General features: G+C 37.0%; 1 protein-coding gene across 4 annotated transcripts in view; it reads right to left on the reverse strand.

The window, feature by feature from the left end:
• shroom2a (shroom family member 2a) overlaps positions 1-20,036 on the reverse strand; it is a 50,059-nt gene extending 30,023 nt beyond the window's left edge. For 2 of the 4 annotated variants that reach the window (XM_082137447.1, XM_082137446.1), the window contains exons 1-2: positions 19,035-20,036; positions 275-423 (exon numbers count right to left, since the gene is read on the reverse strand). In XM_082137447.1, coding sequence (XP_081993573.1) covers positions 275-423; positions 19,035-19,238 — 353 coding nt within the window. In that variant the 5' untranslated portion in view covers positions 19,239-20,036. Of the gene's footprint in view, positions 1-274; positions 424-15,174; positions 15,505-15,531; positions 18,598-19,034 lie in introns of those variants that run through there. The other 2 variants (XM_082137449.1, XM_082137448.1) reach the window with 2 other exon arrangements.
• Positions 20,037-20,868: the final 832 nt, after the last annotated feature.

Consider the following 20,868-nt stretch of genomic DNA (forward strand, 5'->3'; position numbering starts at 1 on the left):
CTGCACAAAAAGTCTCATCTGCAATGAGATTAAAATTTGAAAGTATATTTGGAAACAACAGCCTGTTGACTTTCTGTGCTTGTTTATCAAAGTGCAAGTAAACACTGACGCAGTGAGTTATGCATGTATGATGATGTTCATACCCTAGAAATTTGTATTTGTGTGAGGCACGTTAGGTGAAAACAGCTTGACCGCTTGTGATCAGATCCCCTGAGATCTTATAATTAGGTGTAAACAGGGACCAAAAATAATAGTGAGGTTGTGGATAAATTACCTTTTCACCACCAAGCTGAGAGTCTTGTGGGAGCCCTTGACTAGACAGATGGCCTCTTGTCTGAAGCCGGTGAGAGAAATGTTGTTGATATTGATGAGTTCATCTCCAGCCTGTAGTCTTGCGGTTGCGGCCTTACTGCCCTCTTCCACCTGTGACAGACAAAATACACTCAGGCTGAAAAAAAACTGTCCGTTTCATGACCATGCATCACCTACAAATGAATAGATCTATACTAAGAGCACTCTCTTTGTTGTGTGGCTGAAATCGAACTATGACAATATACGGACAAGCATTCACCTTTTGTAAACGACTAGCTTGTCAGGTAGTGCAGTGCGGTTAGGCTTTCTTCAGATAGGGAGCACAAATCAGATTTTTTGGCATATCCAACTTAAATCAGTTAAGTGAAATCTGATTTTTACATCCAATCCAAACGTTTCAGTGTGAACGGTCACATTCAATTGTTTTAGTCATCTGGGACAATGCATATGTTGTCATACTCAATGTGCAGTAGTCTGTCACATTTTTTTCTAACTTTTTAACTTAAAAACTATATTGTACATGCTCTGTAGTGAATAATGAAACACAGTATATGCAAGAATATGTAAAACACACTAATGACAACAACACCTATGTTTTTCGGTATCATGGTGTGATGTCACGATAGACATGAGCAGTGGCAAATGTTTTCAAATTTTTGGTGTTTTCTTTTTGCTAGACATTAGGAGTGTGTTGATTATTGACAAAAATCATTATTTTTGCGGAATTGGGATCATTAGACTATGGGCCCTATTTTAACGATCTGAAACGCAAGTGTCAAGCGCAAAGCGCAAGTAACTTTGTGGGCGGGTCTTGGGCGCTGTTGCTATTTTCCCGGCGGGATAAATGACTCTTGCGCCAGGCGCAAATCTAAAATGGGTTGGTCTGAAGTAGCTTCATTATTCATAGGTGTGGTTTGGGCGTAACGTGAAATAAACCAATCAGAGCGTTATCTCACATTCCCTTTAAGAGCAGACGCGCTTTTTCCATAGCGGATTGCTATTGTAACGGCGGATTTGCCAGGCGCACGCCGGGAGCGGTTCACAGCCGAGGAGAGCAACACTCTCGTCACGGCCGTAAAAGAGAGAAGTTACATTGAAATGGAGAAACCCACCCAAATTAACTTCGGTTAAACAGGCTTATGATAATTTGGGTAAATGTGTAAGCTAGATGTATGCTTTTATAATAAATTGTCTATCTATCTATCTATCTATCTATCTATCTATCTATCTATCTATCTATCTATCTATCTATCTATCTATCTATCGTAATAATGTATGATTTGCAAAAATGAAAACTGCTGCTTCTGTGTAGATGAGAGAATCAAAGTGTATGCGCGTTGTGCACACGCTACATTGATTATGGCCAAGCATGTGCCCTTAAAATAGCATATGAATAACATGCTCAACGCACCACTGACTTTAAACTATTTTTTCCTGGTTAGTGGCGCAATTGTTTTCTAAACCATCAAAATAGCATGAAGGAACGTTTGCGCCGGAACACGCCTCCTTTTTTGCGCTGAACCGCCCAGGGAGCGCAAGTTCATTCTCTAGTTTAGCGACGTGCTTCTGTGGAGGGAAAAGCGCGCTTTGCGCGGGTGCAAAATAGGAATGATACATGCGTCGGTGTACAAAGTCAATTGCACTGGGTGCAAGATAGGGCCCAATATCTTGCTGAGTGTGTTTTTGTGCTGGCCTGGTGCATTGGCTGGTTTGGGCCTGTAATGGACAGGTCCTGAAGCTTTTCATATCGTCTACATTTTGATTTGTTCAAAACAGCTATAATTCATTCAGAAACAAAGCAAGTGACTGTCTTTATGAATGGGTTATTGAATCATTCATTATAATTTTTTTTTTTTTAAATCATTAATTCCGTAATGAAAGTGTGTTACTCTGCGTAAGCAACGGTTCTGCGCCGGCTTTGTTTGGAACCATTTCTGTTGCTGTATTCTAAAAGGCTACATGATGCAGTAAATGCATGGACTCTCAGGGAGTGTTTTTTACTATAGTAACCAATGTAGATAGTGCTGGGCGATATGACAGTATATATCGTGACCATGGAATAAAGGGTCTACCGTTAGAGATTTTACTGTATTGTTTATTTCGCGGTATGTAAATATTTCCAGGTAGCACATTACTAAAAGACATATACACGTAAGAGTGATAAAGAAACATGCATTAATGAGAAAATAAAGAGTGGGACGTGTTTGATGTTGAGCGCAATAAGCTGTGAAAAAGAACTCAATGCGGTTGGTTGAAGTGCGTGCACAGAAAGTCGCCTCTCTTAGACAGCATGCAACCATGAATTCGGAATGTGTATGATGTTTAACAAAGTTATTAAGTGCAATAAGTTGTGAAAAAGAACTCCATGTGTTCGCGCTGACTAAAGCCCCGTTCACACCGCCAGCGTCACACAGCGACAAAGCGACACGATCCCATTCATTCCAATGGAGCGCTGGCGACTTCCGGCAAAACGAGCGACAGTGACCGTTGGAGACAGAATGTGGGCGTGTCAAGCGACAAAAGTTCAGAAATTTCAACTTTATGCAAATGAGAAGCGATTTTCGCTAGCGACAACCAATAGGAAAGAAGACTCTTCAGTGGAGCTCACGTCACCGTCTCGAGTGCAGGCAAGACAGAAGAGTTCGAGGGTGATTTCACTGTTATGATTTGACTGTAACCACATACATGGATATAATAAAATGATGCATGGAAAAAAACATACATTTATAGTTCGAGTGTTGTAATTTTATGATGCAAGTTTTCAGCACTGCTGCAGTTCATTTTACAGCTTCCCCTGCATTATATGGATTATAAGGGACAAGAAAATTTATTATTTGTCAAATTCGAATGAAGTTTTAGTAACTGTTGACAGTATGAGTGAGTTTAATTTGTTGATTGATCGATCGTTAATGTAGTTAAATATTTAATGCACCGCACTGCTGTGGTTAATATAACAACACTCTCCCAACAGCATAATATTACTTTTAAATCTTTTTAAGACCAATTCCTAGTCAAATTAGAATCATATCTTTGTTTTATATAACACTTGTGATTGTATTTTCTATAGATATGCTCAGACGTGCAGTCTACCAATAACATTAGAGCGACAGCACTAGCAACGCCCACAAGCGACTTCACTGTACAGAGACTAGCGACATGCAGTGACAAAATCGCTGGCGGTGTGAACGGGGCTTAACACACAGCTGAAGCAAGTTCACAGAAAGCCGCCTCTCTCAGACAGCATGCGAACGCGAATTCAGTTCTCTTTCATATCTTATTGTGTTTGAATGGACAGATAGACGCACAATAATGTCAAAATACACGTTGTGTGGAGTATTCATGTAAACAGTTGGTTATGTCTTAAATTAATGTAAATAGTTGGGTGAAAATCAGATGCGTGTCAGTAAATTGGATCAGTGCATTTAGTTTTAAAGGGACAGCAGCGTAATAAACTGCTGTCTGTCTCATTAATGTTAAAGCTACAATATGTAATTTTTTCCACCGCTGGGGGCACTAACCTCTTACAATAACAAAGGTGTAGGTTGATGACGCATAAGTGGAATTATGGAACTTGCCGTCATGCCGAAGGATCTAATAATGTTTATGGATGAGTGAATACATTGATGTTTTCAACATGACTGTGGTATGAAGCAGGGCGCGATTGCTAATGAGAGACAGATATCAGCGCCACACGCGAGTCCCACGGATATAAAGGAATAAGGACATTTCATTCTATCGAAATACCCGCAAGTGCTGAATTAATACTCACACAGGTCAGTTTATTAGACGAATTAAACTTGTGAGGTAACGCAGCGCTGTTTCACTTGGTCTACACTATCACACTGAACTGCATTTGAGTGTGTTTAAAGTTATAATAATGTTGTTCTATGTGTTAGTTTGTTGGCTGTATGAGACTAGCAATAAGCTAGATCAACATTAGAATAACATACTGATCATATTCTAACATTGATTAGTTTTATGTACATTTGCGCGTCTCTGTCAAGTCGGAGTTTGTCACAGACGTGGAGCTCTCGGCATCTCGAAAACGCCACGCTGATATTGATCCTCGTTTTATTTCTCATTTTGTCCCAAAGTCTACTTTTGGGATATTGTAAGTACACAACTGCAGGAAATATATCACACTGTGCAAGTAATTTTGGGATATTTTATTACAAAATTCTTACAAATTGTACCTTTAATCAAATAACAAAAGAAAAAGAGAAAATCACTTACTGCTCTTGAATGAATCTTTTGTATCTTTAATAAGTATCAGTTCATATTGGATTCATACAGTGAAGACTATGCAGTGTTTTAGTTATACACTTGATTATTCAATTTCTGTAGTTTTTCTTATTATGTTAAATAAACCTACTGTAGCTGATTTAATTTGTATCTTTGCTCTATTGCATTTGTCCTACTGTTTGCAATTTGCTTCTTTATTCTTATTTTTAATTAAAAAAAATTTACTAAAATAAAAATAGCTATCTCGAGATATAAATCGCTATCGTGAAATAAAACTTATCATACCATGAAATAAGATTTTGGTCATATCGCCCAACTTAAGAGTACGTAAACTGGATATGGATTGTTTGAACAAACAGATCTTATTTTAATCACATTCAAAATGACAGGGTGGACAATCAGTCTTAAAGATCCAATTTGAAAAACTGATCAGATGAATGTGGAGTGTGAACGAAGTCTTAGAGCATTTCCTAAACAACTGCACGCACTCTAGTGCCAAATATATTATTATTGCTGTAGGTGTATTAACCTTAAATGACCAAATGAGAAAGGCATGTTCACCTTTCTAAATCAGCACAGGGGGGCAAGTCATAAGCTTTCCACATTAGCACTTTACCTCCACAGCCGAGCTAGAAGCGAGTTAATCATACATCTTCTGTCATAAAGAGAGGATTTCAGGGAACATGAAGCCAAATAGGGGGTTTGGTCTAAAGTAAAGTAAATTCCTGACATGATATGTAATGCTGCTCTATCTTCCAGTAAGCCAGTTATCTGCTATTTGAGCCTTTACCCCAAAGTTGATCATGACTGTTCATTATTTACTTTGCAGGTCTACTACTCATCAAACTTGATCCTTTCTGGGGAGATAATTTTCATACACACAGGCATGCACTTTTTTTACACCATTACATGGTGCTATTAGCAAAAGGTCAACATATTTTTAGAAGATCAACTTTAAGCTCTGGAGTAATAATGCATGCAAGCTTTAATCACCAGCTGTGGTTAGATTCAAGTGCCAATCGGCCATATAGCCTAATAAACCATCTTAGTGAGTATACGTGCTTGGTCAAGAATGCACAAATGTGGCTATTCCTTTGGTCTTCCCTGCGTTTATTATTTTAACAGCAGCAGGACTCTGTGACATCCAAACTCAAGAGCCCCCCTCAGAGTTTATAAAACAAGGAAAACTTTAAGGAGGCCGAAATAAGAAGTACTTAGAATAACCTCAAACGTTAATGTTAAACAGGCTCGCTATTGGGTGCCCCCCTCTGGCATTCCGCACCATACTGAGAGAATAAATGACTTAGAACAATGGAAATGTTCACAAGAGAGGTATCAGACCAACATAAACATAGAAAACACTGTTGGATCATCAGGAATGAGGGTGGGTGTTATTTAATGGGAATGTGAGGTAAAAGCAGAGGTGAGAGTGAAAAAAAGAAAAATATTTTCTTCTCAGTATCATGAATTTGCATGATAAAACATATCTGCAGATTTCGTGACAAGAGCAAGACCATGAAAATATTGTCTTGGACTTGAGTCCGGTCTCAAGTACTAGGGCCTACAACACTCACTACCAAATTCACATGTGTCATTTGCATGGTACTTCAAGGTTTGTCAAAGAATACTGTGTATTACCACGCAAAGAAGCAACTTCACTCCAAGAAAAACATCAAGGGCACACAAAAATTCTGTTGGAAGTACAAGAATTGGACAGCAGAAGATTGGTTGCTTTTCATCCAAGGGAGTGGGATCTCTCATAATTCTGCCCCAAAACACATTGCCATGAATAAAGAATGGAATCAAAATTTCCTGCAAGAGCAACTTCTACCAACAATCAAGGAGCAATTTGGTGATCATCCGGGCATTTTTCGAGCATGATGGAGGCACCGTGTCACAATGAACTGGCTCGGAGGTCATTACATTTAAATTTTGGATCTGTGGCTAGGTAACTCCCTGGATCTTAATCCCATAGAGAACCTAGGGTCAATTCCTCAAAAGGCAAATGAACAAGCAGAAGTCCACAAATTGTGATCAACTCCGAGCACTAATCAGTCAGGATATGGCCCAGAAGCTGATAGCATGCCAGAGCAAATTGCAGAGAAGACGGGTGAATACTGTAAATATGGACTCTTTGCATATATTAAAATCTTATGATACCATTGTTTTCCAGTCAACCATAGAAACATGTGAAAAAAATAACCTACAAATTCTGAAGCAGCAAACTTTGTAAAACACAACATTTATGTCACTACTAATATTTTGCCCACAGCTATATAAATTAAAACATGGATGTAAAAAATATCTTAGGATATTACTTAATAATAATTATAATAGTAATTACAATAGTAATAGACAATTTCCTCAAGTTACTTTTATTTTGGTGGATTGTAGTAAAGAAGGCTGATGCCTATCCAGGCATCTCGGGGCAGCCGGTGAGAGAACAAGCTGGACTGTGGGCTAGTCCATTGCAGGGCTCACACAGGACACACTCGCATACACACTCTCACTCATACCTACAGGCAGTTTTTCTGTCTCTCCAATTCACCCATCATGCATGTCTTTGGACTATGGGGGAAACCAGAGTAGCTGGAGGAAACCCAAGCTGACAAGTTGAACCTACAAACTCCCTTTTCCGACATGTATCATAGTATTCTTTGCAATACCCAAGTACTATCTAAATACCATGGTATTATTGGCACCACTGTGTCATGTGATTACCACACCACTACAGCTCCAACAACCAGGTGGTATTTCTAAGGAATTTTTCAAGGGCTTGAAACAAGCTCCATGACCTGGCAGTCTCTGCAAGGGGTCTTGAGCACGGGATGGGGTGAGGGAAGGATGTGGCTCAGAAGAATGAGGGAGTTCTGCTGACTAGTGTCCTGTGCTCTATGCTGACAGAGCACTGAGTTTTACAGCTACTGACTATCCTGCTGCGCCCAACACACACGCACACAACACACACATATAGACAATGATTTTTACACTGTACAAAAGTTAATCCCCTGACCCTAACCATTCCCCTAAATCTACACATCACAGAACACTTTCTGCAGTTTTACATTTTCAAAAAAAACTTCATTTCGTATGATTAATAAGCTGTTTTCCACATGGGGATAAAAAAAATGTCTGTTCTATCTGGTATTACCATCCTTGAGGGGATATTTAGTCCCTATATTGTAAGGCATACCAGGTAAACACACACACACACACACACACACACACACACACACACACACACAAACAATTTTCAAAGAACAAATGTTCATTTGAGAGACATCACCTCTCCACAATGGTGCCATTGTCAATCTTGACAATAAGAGTACGTAGAATACCATATAACAGGACTCTGCCTGTACAGAACAATAATATGACTAATGTCTTTTGTTGTTGTTTCTGCTGAACTTGATCGTACACTAAAGAATTTGAGCCAACTCCAGATACAACATTAAGCTCTTTTGAATGAACATTGTATCCTAGCAAAACCAAAAGACCATGAGCTCCTTGTGGCTTAGCATTAGGAATGCTAAATTCTTTCCCCTCCAGGCAATAAAATAAAAAATATAATCAAAAAGATTTCAAAAAAAGTTTTCTGCAATCACATTCCATGTATCGAGAGGCCTACGATACCCAACATCCACACTCCTAAAGAGCGCTAATGAGTGCGATTCAAGAGTATGGACAACCCCTTGTGTGTTTAAAGTATCAAAAGATTCATCGTAGGGATGCAAGATATAGCGATTCGGTACAGACATGCTATTTAATATATTAAGTAAATAAACCAAGCATTTAAAAAATATATATTTTTGTTTTAGTTTTTTGTGTTTAATTTATTTAAACAAAATAGTACTGAATTTTGATATCAGCCATTTATCGTGTTTTAGATATAACATGAAAAGAATTATCGGCTTATCAGTAGGCCTACTAGACAGAATTTTTATATTGGTACTCCACTAAAGCAAAATTAAAAGACCATGATTTGTTTTAAAACAGTGTAGGGTAACGGATGTAAAAAAAAAAAAAAAAAAAAAATTATGTATACACTTATCAAGGAAGATACTATGAGCTCTGAGGTTGTTAATAAATGGCTTATTCTGCAACATGACATCATGACTTTGCGTAAACATACACGCCACTTTCAAGTCAAGTGGCGTGTTATTTATACGCATTTTGAGCTATCCGCGTGTATGTCCACGCCGAAACGAACCGTCATCTTCCGCGTGTATGTCTACGCCGTTAAACGTCAGAGTGATTCCGCGTGTATGTGTACGCCGTTAAATGTCCGAGCGAAACTGAACAAAATGTATATCTACATCTGGGGAGCAATATTTTTTTTCCTAGGATGGTAGGGGAACACTCATAAATGGTATTAACCCCAGTGACGGGTAGGTTTAGGGACGCGGTTGGGGTAGGTCATATATATTTATATATACAGTAATGTAACGTTAAGTCACCGGCGTTGATAAACACGCTGAAAATCGATTATGCGTGTTGATAACACGCCAAAAATGGAAATACGAATTGGCGTGTCATACATACGCCATTTCATGAGATCAGTCTGTTATACTTCTGTAGAACATAATGTGTTTTATTTTTATTCAATTGTCTGTGAAGGACTACCTTACCCATAATACTGTAGAGAGATCCACTAATCAGAGAAACTGCAATTATTGTAAAAACAGGGAGGGTAACGGATGTAAAAAAAAAAATATATATGTATACACTCATCAAGGAAGATACTATGAGCTTTGAGGTTGTTAATAAATGGCTTATACTTCTGTAGAACATAATGTGTTTTTTTTTATTCAATTGTCTGTGAAGGACTATCTTACCCATAATACTGTAGAGAGATCCACTAATCAGAGAAACTGCAATTATTGTAAAAACAGGGAATCACAGCAAAAGCGTTCCGCAGTGACCGCACACTCCCATAAACAACTGTGAATTTCGAGTCTCCTTACGACCTTAAACAACTTAATATATATATATTTAAGTCAGAACCAATACCAGTGAAATTTTGCAGTTCTCAGTAGGGCGGGGTGATAAAACGATAATTATCGCAATATAGTTTTTCTCAATATAAAATAAAAGTTTGATAAAGTGTTCAATGTAATGTTTATGCCCTATATTAATAATGCTGCGCACTCATGTAGCAGACCATTACACTGGTGCCACTGTTGCGTATTAAACGGCAAACATGCTAAAAGCTGCTTGGGTGAACACAGAACATTTATCAGCTCAGCTCGAAACACACCGCAGTGTAAGCTTAGAGCAAATGCATTTACTCGCTGATCATCTCGATCACGCGACAACTAAACAGCGATGTGACATTCTCAGCGCTGACATTCTCAACAACAGCGCAGAAAACAGGAGAAACTTTGAACCACAAAGATACAGTTGGAAGGCTTTTCGATCCACAAGTCTGCAATATTTAGCTACCATGATTTACTGTAGTAATACTAATTGAAACCATGGGATTGTGGCAGAAATGTGGGATATTCATATAGAATTTGATTATATTATTATTGTAGACATTAAATGTATTAAAGGAGTAATGGGATTAGAATTACAATATTTTTTGTTATTAAGCTATAGCAGTTTTTGTGAATTTGTATTATACTCAAGCTATTGTCAAATGAGCATTTCTAAGCGAGAATACATGTAATAATCTGTGAAATGTTTGCCTGTTTGGCAAGTGTTTGTCATTTTCTGATGTTAAAATCACAGTTAACCATCTGGTTTCTGAGACTTTCACTCAAGAGGAAAACTATGCCTTAAAAGGGGTGGTTGATCATGATTTCACTTTTCTGACTTTAGTTGTAGTGTGTAATGTTGCTGTTTGAGCTTAAACAACATCTGCAAAGTTACAACGCTCAAAGTTCAAAGAAAAGGAAGATATTTTCTTTTAAAGAAATTGCTTTTTAAGGACTACAACAAACGGCTGGTAGGGACTACACAAGCTTCCTCATGGATTAGTGACATCACCAACCCTAAAATTTACATAAATCCTGCCCCCGGAACACGATTTATAGATTATCAAGACAAAATATGCTAATCAATGACTAGAAGATGACTACACATAAGCTACATAAATTCATCAACTACAGAAATGCTGTCTACATGTTGTCACTTCTTCTTGAGTCTCTCCATCTTTCTGACTTCGGTTTGAACATAAAAGGCTAAATTTTCAGTGCATGTCTATGTGAGTGCAAGCTGTTGTAGCTCCGCCCTCTGTGCCGGGAGCAGCAGCTCATTTGCATTTAAAAGGACACACAAGAAAACTGCGTTTTTGCTCACCCTCAAAAAGTGACAATTTTAACATGCTATATAAAAATATCTATGGGGTATTTTGAGCTAAAACTTCACATACACACTCTGGGGACATCAAAGACTTATTTCACATCTTTTGAAAAGGGCATTATACCACCCCTTTAAAACATGAAAGAAATAAAGATTTGACATTTATCGTGATAATTATCTATATCAACTGATATGATTTTGGCCATAGCCCTAGTTCTCAATACAAATTTCAGTACCAGAGCAAAAACTGTTGAATTAAGTACTTTATAGACACATTTTGTCCCGTTTTGTCTCGTCCATTGGTTATCACCGTCAATCATCAGTTTCTGATTCAATTGTGCAAATAAATGTGGCTGTCAATCAACTTTAGTGTACTTAGCAGCATGAAAAACTAAACTTGTATTCAGACTGTGAATGGGTAATAAACAAAGCAAGAGAAGAGCACTCCCTTATAATCACTAAGGCTGTCAATCTCTAAAGTGCAAGCTCACTGAATTCTGCACTCTTGCGAATACTCCTGTTATATTAAGAAAGCTGTCTTAATTGTATTATTATCTTATTTAAATTGTGCTTGCATGGGAATGGGAAAATGCTTCCAGATTCAAGGCTGCTTATAAAGTGTGACAACTGTTGTGCTCTTCCCTTCAGACCACAAATGGCTGTCGTCCCCATATCTAAGGACAGCCTACACAAAGTGGTGTGTTTCTTTAAACAAACACCATTATTTCCACAGCAGCCTTTGGCAGTTTGGAGCCCTCTAAACAATGGATGCGTGCGCATGTGTGTGTTTGTTTTGAGCAAGTGTTCAGAAAAGATAAGAGCAAAGGTCATGAAATACTTCAAAACATGTAAAGTGAGGCTAAATACTCTTTCCTGATACTTCTTACTCTGAACATGAACAGACATGTATTGCCGAGTTAAAAGTCAAGCTCTTTTGAAATAAATACTGATGAAAGCTTGTCTAAATTCGACTCGTTCCTGCCACTCCTCAAGTGAAGTAATTACTGTAAAAAAACAAAACAAAAAGACTATCATTAACAGACTTTTTTCCTGATGGCTTTCAGTATGCAAGGTGAAGAGCCGTCCGCATCAAATTTGCTCACAACGGGTCGGGGTTGAATCCTGAACTGATTGAACTGATGAATCCAATTGTCCGCAAATAGGTTTACCATGCGTTCATTAAATGGCAGCCCTTTTAGGGTCTGTGTGCATTGCAAGAATGCATAAATGAAAAACAAACACGGGCGACGGGCGGTGTGTGAAAGGCTACACAGAGTATGCATGCAGTGTAAAACAGGATTATTAGAGTTTATTGAAAGTGAGGATTTAAAATAAATGCGATGAAGACCTTTGGCAAATAAACAGTATGAGAGGAATGAGGGGAATTTTAATTCGTCCCATTTTTCTGTGTAAATACTTGGTTTAAATAAAGCTGCTTCCTGCAGCCGTTTTTCACCTTATGGATGGACAAATATGGTTAAAACAAATAGGTGTTTTTATAAGAGTTTACAATCAATAAAAAAGGCAAAAAGAGGGATTTTTGGCACTTTCTTGACCCTAACAACTGCATGACAATGCACTAAAAACTACTTAACACCTTAGCAACTTCAAAGCAACAGTCTGGCAATTATCCACAACACTCTAGCATTATTCAGAAAAATATATATATATAAATAATATATATATGTCAATATCAAAAGTAGCAGTCAGTATCTGGTGTGGCACCAGCTGCTTTAAAGGCAGGGTAGGCGATTTATTCTTTTGTAATGCTGGTTGAAAGTCTCTTCATATCCTGATAGCAATCACTAAGTTAAGTGGTCTAAATGCATTTATATGTACTGACTGTGATAGGCGTAGGACCATAAAATCTTCGTCCAATTTGGAACGAATGCAATGATACGATGTCCTACCTGCCTGTCAACTATTTTCATACCTCCATGCACCCGCGCAGACATCACATGTCATTATGACCTATAATGTCAGTCACCGAGCATCGCAACCGACACAGCAGCCACCTTTTACAGTTGGCTGTCACAGTTACTTTAACCAAAACAACCAGCTTGTGCGTTCATGCCAGAACTACTAGGGCTGAACGATTAATTGCATTTGCGATAATATCGCAAATATCATATAATTTGCTTTTTTAACCGCAACGGCTGCGATTACAGTCTGGTCACGTGACACACAACAGTAAAGCAGTCTGCAGAGGAAGCATCAACTTGGCACGTTACGAATATAGGCCTGGCCTACAGGAAAGAACGGTTTCTCCTGGTTTCACAGACAAGGCTTAAGATAGTTCTAGACTAAAATGCATGTTTGAGTTGTTTTAACTGAAAGCAACTTGCACTGACATATCTTAAAATATGTCACTGCCATTGTTTTGTCTCAAGATGCACAACAGAAATGTTTTTTTTTCTAAGGAACATTTATAAAAGCTACTTGAATGTCCTAATTGAACTAAGGCCTAATCTAAGCCCTGTCTGTGAAACCGGGCCTTTATGTTTAATCTAATATTGTGTTGGTCAAACTAGGGGGGTGGGAGAAAAGATTCTCTCTCCAACGATTCTCGATCGATTCTGAACAAAGGTTTTAACCTCAGGTGCACGATGACGCTGCGTGTGTTTTAGAAACACCCGTATTCTACTTGCTTGCTTCCCATTCCAACTCGCTCACACACACCACTCGAACCATAAAATAATCTTTCATAAAGTTCGGAAAGGTTGAAGCGAATTACAAGGACATTCGCAAGATTCACTGCACAGGATATGCGCTGTAAGAAACGCATGCTTTGCTTGATGTTACACTTGAAGTGTGCAGAATAATCCCAAAACAGTAAAGATGAAAAAAAAATAATAATCACTCACAGCTCTTGAATGGGAAACGTTCAGCCATATTCTTAAATACTGAACGCACTCTTAATTTTTTGCTTGTACATTTTTTTTTTTTTTTCTCAGGCTTTTATGTTTTAAAGCTATATTAGTTTATCTATTAAAAATGATCAACATGCAATTGTTTTACTTTTTTTTAATATGTCATTATTTTAAAAAGTACTTATAATTACATAATTAAATAATAAAAATGTAAAACGATTGCATGTTAATAATTTTTATTAATAAGATTAATTAATAAGAAAAATAAGTAGATCAAGAATAGTTTTGGAATCAGATCAGATCTTGAGGTGCCATAAAGATTCTCACCACTACTATACAATGATTTATTGCTTGTTTTTGTTAAATAATACAGAAGATAAAGAGCTTGGTTAAAAAAAAATATATCGTTCAGCCCTAGTTTATACATATACACACACATACAGACAGACTAACAAATATACAGATAGCCTGTCGCCAAACAGGTTACAATGACCTCACTTTGTGCAGAGGAATTATTTTAGGAATTTAGTAAGACCATAATGCTCTCATCCTTCACAAAGAAGCCCAGGTTCCTATAATCCTATCTAAATTCATCCCAGATGCTGTATCATGCAAGTCCAACAGGCTTCAGGCTGTCAAAGATAATTCAATACATTTGGATAATCAAGCAAAGCTTCAACATTCCAGTGCTGTTCCTGGCACTGCCAGTTTGCCTTAGGAATCTCAGAGAAAAGTAGTGAGACAATCCACTGAAAAACAGAGTGAGCAAAGAAAATCAAGTGAATTAAACACTGTAAATACTGCTCCTTAACCTGCAGTCTATTACCGCTGCTTATTTTATCTTCTGTAGCAGTCCCCTGTTTTCAATCTTTATATTTTGCTTTTTCCCTTTCGAGGCGTAATACATTTCTCATAAAACATGTCTTCTTTCTTGACACTTGTCAACAAATAATTTTCTCATTATTTACTCTGTCCCTTAATGTATGCCTAAATGAAATCCAGACCATGACAACTAAATGTCTAATTTCAAAAGACCAGTACAATAAGAAACAATAGTTGAGCATTTCACAAATCTCTGAAATGTACAGTAGATGGCAATCACAGAAATCTCAATTTGCATACCATCCATCCTAAATAGTATATGAAAACCGAACGTTCAAAATAGTAAGCCAACCGTTTTTTTTTTTATTCAATAGCTAGTAGTAACCACAACCTCTTGCACCATAAAAGATGAGATTCCCTTTTTCAGTTTAATAAAGATGTTTAAGAAAGCAAACTATGAGCTTAGGTAGCAAAGAATGTCTCTCAATGCTAACCAAGACAATTTTATGGCCATATGATGTGTCTCAATACAGGTCTTCATTCTCAAAGTATGTACTTTTCCATCACAAGTGGGAGAACAGCAAGGTCAAAAACACCAATATGCCAAGAATAAAAATTAACTCACTACAAATGTTGCAATATGATGAGAGTCAAGCTTTGGAAACCAACAGAATAAATGGATACAGAGTGGACCCAGAACCAACTAATGGTTCTGGGTTCAGTCTTCATCTTTAGATATGATGTTTCCTGCATCAACAGAATCTGGATCTATCTATCCAAACACACCTTGACTATAATGTCATGAATCAACGAAAAGAAACCTCGATGAAAACAAAGACAACCAAGCCTTAATCTTGAAAAACAGGTGCAAAGGTTAATTTATGGCAAGATTTGCCATCTTACGATCCAGTAAAAACAACAAGACTTTAAGAGCATCAATGAGGGGGGTAAAAAGCTTCAGTACATTATTAACCGCTCTTACCAATTTCTGAAGTGTGACGGGGTCTGCAGGGCTCACAGAAATGTTTCTTGATGAATAAATGTCCAGAGATGTGAAAAACCACAGATCCACTCAATCTTTAAACCATCTTCTGAAAGACTGTGCTAACAAATCAAAGGCTTCCACGAACTGACCTAACTTAAAGTTTTAGCTCCTTAAAGACCCCAGCAATGGCAGGAATTTACTTCTGAAAGTCACATGCACATCAAAACTATTGTATGTAGGGTGGTCACCAGAGTTTTAGAAACTGTCACATTCTCCCTTATTTAACATTCTTTATAGCTAATCTGTGAGCTAAAATGGGTTAAAAATAAAAATGAAAGACATGCACTTAATGGAGAGCATACGCATGAAATATACACTGAAAGTAAGAGAAACCAGTAGTCTTTCCAATTTTATCTGCAAGGTCCTTCAGAGTTGATAAGTAACCAGAAAAGCACACAAAAAAAGTTTCGGTCACTGTTCAAAATGAGTAAAAAAAAAAAAAAAAAAACTGCAAAAGAGACCAAAGTGCCATTTCCACTTTGAATGTATGGAACGTTTAAACTACAAAATACACACATTAATAGAACCTACATTCTAAAATGCAATTGTTGTTGAACAATGGAGACCCTTTCAAGGAATCACAATATAGAAAACTGTGTTTTTGCAAATGTGCTGCTTCAGTATTAGAAGATTATTTATACTGGAAAACCATGAATTTTGTGTTTTCATAGCTTTTATTGGCAAAAACATTGAATGTGTGCAAAAAGTCCATATTTACAGTGTTGACCCTTCTTCATAACCTCTGCAAACCTCTCTATTATTTATCCACGGCAGTGTTTTCGGGCATAATTGTGAGAGATCTCACTCCCTTGGATAAAAAGCAACCTTTCTGACCACATGAATAGTCTCAGGATGATTCACGGCATGACACAGCACTCAAGGTAGCATTGACCTTTTATTCTCTGGACAACTGATTTTCTAGGGCCTGGTTTCACAGACAGGGCTTAAATTAAGCAAGGATTATACTTTAGTTCAATTAGGACATTTATGTAAAAATAAAAAAAATAAAACATTACTGGTGTGCATCTTGAGACAAAACAATGGCAGTGACATTTTAAGATATGTCAGTTCAAGTTGCATTCAGTTAAAACAGCTTAAACATGCATTTTAGTCTGGGACTAGTCTTAAGCCTTGTTTGTGAAACCAGGGGTAGATGTACCAAACAGTCAGAAGACCCTTCATCAGAGAAACTAGCTTTTGCACTAGTCTTCTGCAGTCCAATTGTACTTCCTGCAGAATTTGTCTGTCCTTGATGTTTTTCTTAGAGTGAAGTGTCTTCTTTGTTGCCCTTCTCGACACCTTCTCACACAAGTCATTTTGACATGACGACTCAGGAGGAGACGGTCATGCTGGACACTCTGGGCCGTCCTGAAGCAGCTGAACCTCTCTCCTTGAAGTTCTTGATGATCTAGTAAATGGTTCTTTTCAAGTGCAATATTCTTTGCAGCAATTTCCTTGCATGTGAGGCCATTTTGATGAGAAGCAATGATGGCTGCCCGTCTTTCTTTGGAGGTAACCATTGCTAACACAAGAACACACTTCTTCCCTCCGATTATACTGTAGCAATCAGTCTATTCTTATAATCCAATCAGAATGATAGTGTGATTTCACTTGACTAGTACTTGTTCACACTTTCCCATGTGCTGATGATATGATTAGTGAAATTATGTTAGCTGGTCATTTTGTGCCAGTGCCAAAAAACAGTGAAATTTGGGTTTTTGTGATAAAGATTTTGGCCAATTAAGCTTTTTGCAATTATTTAAAAATACATCTAATCAGTCTAACCAAGAAACAACTCTAATCAACACCACAACAACTTAAGCATCAAACTTCACAAAATGTATGTCACTGCCAAAACTTTTGGCCATGTCTATACAGCATTTAGCCTACGCTCTCAAATGTGACAGTAAAGACTTTCACGTTGTAAAATTATATTCAAAATAAATGCTGTTCTTTTTAATTTTGTATTCAAAGAGAAAAATGTATCAGTCTCCACAAAAATATTAAGCAGAATAACTGTTTTCAACATTAATAATAAGAAATGCTTCTTGAGAACCTAATCAGCATATTGGAATGATTTCTGAAGGATCATGTGACACTGAAGACTGGCGTAATGGCTGCTAAAAATTAAACTTTGCCATCACATTACATCATCAATACATTTCAAAATATAAAAAAATACATAAATTAATTAAGAGTAAATTGTAACATTTCACAATTTTGTGGTTATAAAAGTATTTTTGATCAAATAAATGCAGCCTTGCCAAGCATGATAGACTTCCTCCAAAAATAGTTTCTATGACTTTGAAAGATGGAGACTATGTGGTACATGGGTGATCTGATTTGACCAAACGTGATCAGTTTGAAAACCTCTGCAACTCAATTTGCATATGGGTTCGGTTTTGGTTTTCCTTTAAATTCTGACAACATAAAGCTACAAATATTTGTCCAAACAAACAAGTGCACTCTCTTTACTTTAAATAGCACTTTCTATGAGGTCTCATGATGTCTCATGACATAAACTCTGGTACTGTCAAATAACAAAGAACAGATTTATAGACTAATTAGGTGTACAAACCCTAAGGGTCCACGGTTGAAGACCAGATTAAGATAAACTGTTCTGGTGCCCTATGATAAATCAATTTAAAAACTGTCTGTTTCTCTACAAAGTGACTGCATTTTGATGGTTCCGATTTGAGACTGAAAGATTAGACATTATCATATGCATGTGTATATCTGCAGACATGCTGTCGAACAGCCTGTATTTCCTGGACAAAGAAAGAAATTGCTTTGCCCATATTTTAAAAAATGAACTTTCTTTCTTTGCATGTTGCTTTCTTGTGAGTACTGTATGACTCCAAGAGAGTAAAACTTCCAGAAGAAAAGGATTCTTGCGTTGGCCGGGAATCGAACCCGGGTCAACTGCTTGGAAGGCAGCTATGCTAACCACTATACCACCAACGCTCGGTGAAAACCGGGGAACGATTCAAGCCCACCAGACTTAACATAACCGACAAGATCCTACATCTGATACGCTATACAATTGATGTAAAGATATACATATATATTATATTGATCTTGATTATATTATATATATATATATATATATATATATATATATATATATATATAACAGGATGAATATGAATATTAGGAATAAAGTTTAATACAGTTTAACACTTAATAATCTAGAATAAAAATAATGCTACCAACTTTCATTGAACCAAAGTTAAAGTATAAGTTAAAATATTAACACTTATTTCATTTATATATCGGCTAACTATTATTATATATAATTTATATAGCTTTACAACTATTTTCTCAGGTAACTAATGCTTTTTTGACACTACTTGAAAGTTACAGAGCTCTCTCTCTCTCAAACAACAATGCCAAATTTAGATCAACAGTCCTGAGGTCACTGTAGACGACGGATGACTTACCTTGGTTATAAGAAGAGGTTCTCTGTGCTCCAATCCACCTCTAAGGGTAAAACCCCATGGTGCTCCCCCAGAGAGTGTCACATCCACCACTTTCCATCCCTCACCATTACCGTGATGTTCATCAAAACTCCCAGATCTTTCTGAACTGTAAAATATCCTGTGGTCTCCTTCAGGAAAGCCGGAGTATTGGTTGATCGTGTCCATTTCATACGCAACCTGTCTCTCAACCAACAGAATATGGCAGTCTTTTGTAGGCTTCTTAAATGCAAATGTGGATGTATCAATTCCCAAAGTCAAAATCCCACAGTCTTCCACATCAACAGCAGCTGTTAATGTTAATCCACAAGAACATCACATGGACGTCTCTGGATACTTTGTTGCGTTGTTTCCTCCTCTAGTCAAGACATCATTTAAGAGCGTTATTTAATTAAGTGTAGAGTAAATTCACAAAACAAACTTCCAAACTAATACAAATTAGTTATGTTTAAATTCCTGAAACGAAGCGCGATGTCAACAGAAATGTTAAGTCTTGTTTGTTTATGGTTTATCTGACCTCTCTCTTTATGTTAGCATTAGCCAAATGATTCAGTTTAAGTTTGTATCGCCATCAAAATCAAGTAACGTTATTCCTAAAATAATAATAAAAAACGCTCACTGACTGTCGATAACGCAACCGTCCCGATTCAAGTCGTTATCCAGAAATACTGATTAGTCATACAGGTTTCGCTGTTCATAGTGAAGGTTGTGTTCTTCCAGTCCTGTGGTGAGTGTGTGTGTGTGCCGGTGGAGCTAGTCAGCTAACCGCGAGTCATTCAATCAACAAGTGGATGAACACCGTACTTTACATCTCTTCCATGAGCCACATTATAAGTTTTCCAACTGTTCTACGAACCGAAACATATAGATTTCTCTCTTAGTTTTTATCCTAACGCAGAACGTACTCGGAGATGAGACACAAAGGCTGCAATGCCTGTGGCAGAAGGCTGATCTGTGTTGGGTTAGTGTGGATTACGCTAACGAGACTCAATCTACCTGTGCGCTCGTCACCAACTCTGATAAGAGAGCAGCAGCGACCTCTACTGTTCACTGTGTGTGGCTGCACTCATTTGTAAGCGCATGCAAAATAAATAATTGAAAAACATGTGCTTTTGAAGTAGGCTAATTTATTTAAACTTTAATTTTTTTTTTAATAATGAATGTACTGTTTTTGATTTGGGCAATAGGCTAGGTTAAAACTGCGAACTCTCCGTGGCCAGTTTCAATTCCATGTAAAGTCATGATTCTAAGCCCAATTTTAGGCTTTTGTGTTGATTTAAAGTTATCTGTGACTCTCTTTGTTCATCATTTAACAAGAAAGATGCAAAAACAGCTCTGTTGATACATTTTTATTTATTTAAATATAAAAGTTACCAACTGATTTCATGAAGTGACTATTTTTAAGTTTCATATGACTTATTTCTATTTATTTTTACTAATTTATTGTCTTCAATTTCTATTGCTTTAGATGTTTGTGAATTACTTTTTTTAGTAGACTATCTCTGTTTACAAAAAAAAATTTTTTTTGCCTTGATCGACCTCGAGTTTCTTATTCAATGATGAATAATTTCTTATTAATGTTCAATCATTTAAAAACGAATTATTTATTTATCAAAATAGTAAAGTATTGGTAGTGACTTTAATCGAACAATGTTCAAAAGTGCTTATAATTTGAGGAAGATTATGTGGGCTATTTTCAAAATATGGTGACAAATATGTCTCTTGATATGTCAGGCATGAAAATTAATATTCAAGTCCAAACAAAAGGCATCATAAACTTACATTTTATTTCAAAATA

The sequence above is a fragment of the Leuciscus leuciscus genome, assembly GCF_965113295.1.
Source record: "Leuciscus leuciscus genome assembly, chromosome: 14".
In the NCBI taxonomy this organism is placed as follows: domain Eukaryota; kingdom Metazoa; phylum Chordata; class Actinopteri; order Cypriniformes; family Leuciscidae; genus Leuciscus; species Leuciscus leuciscus.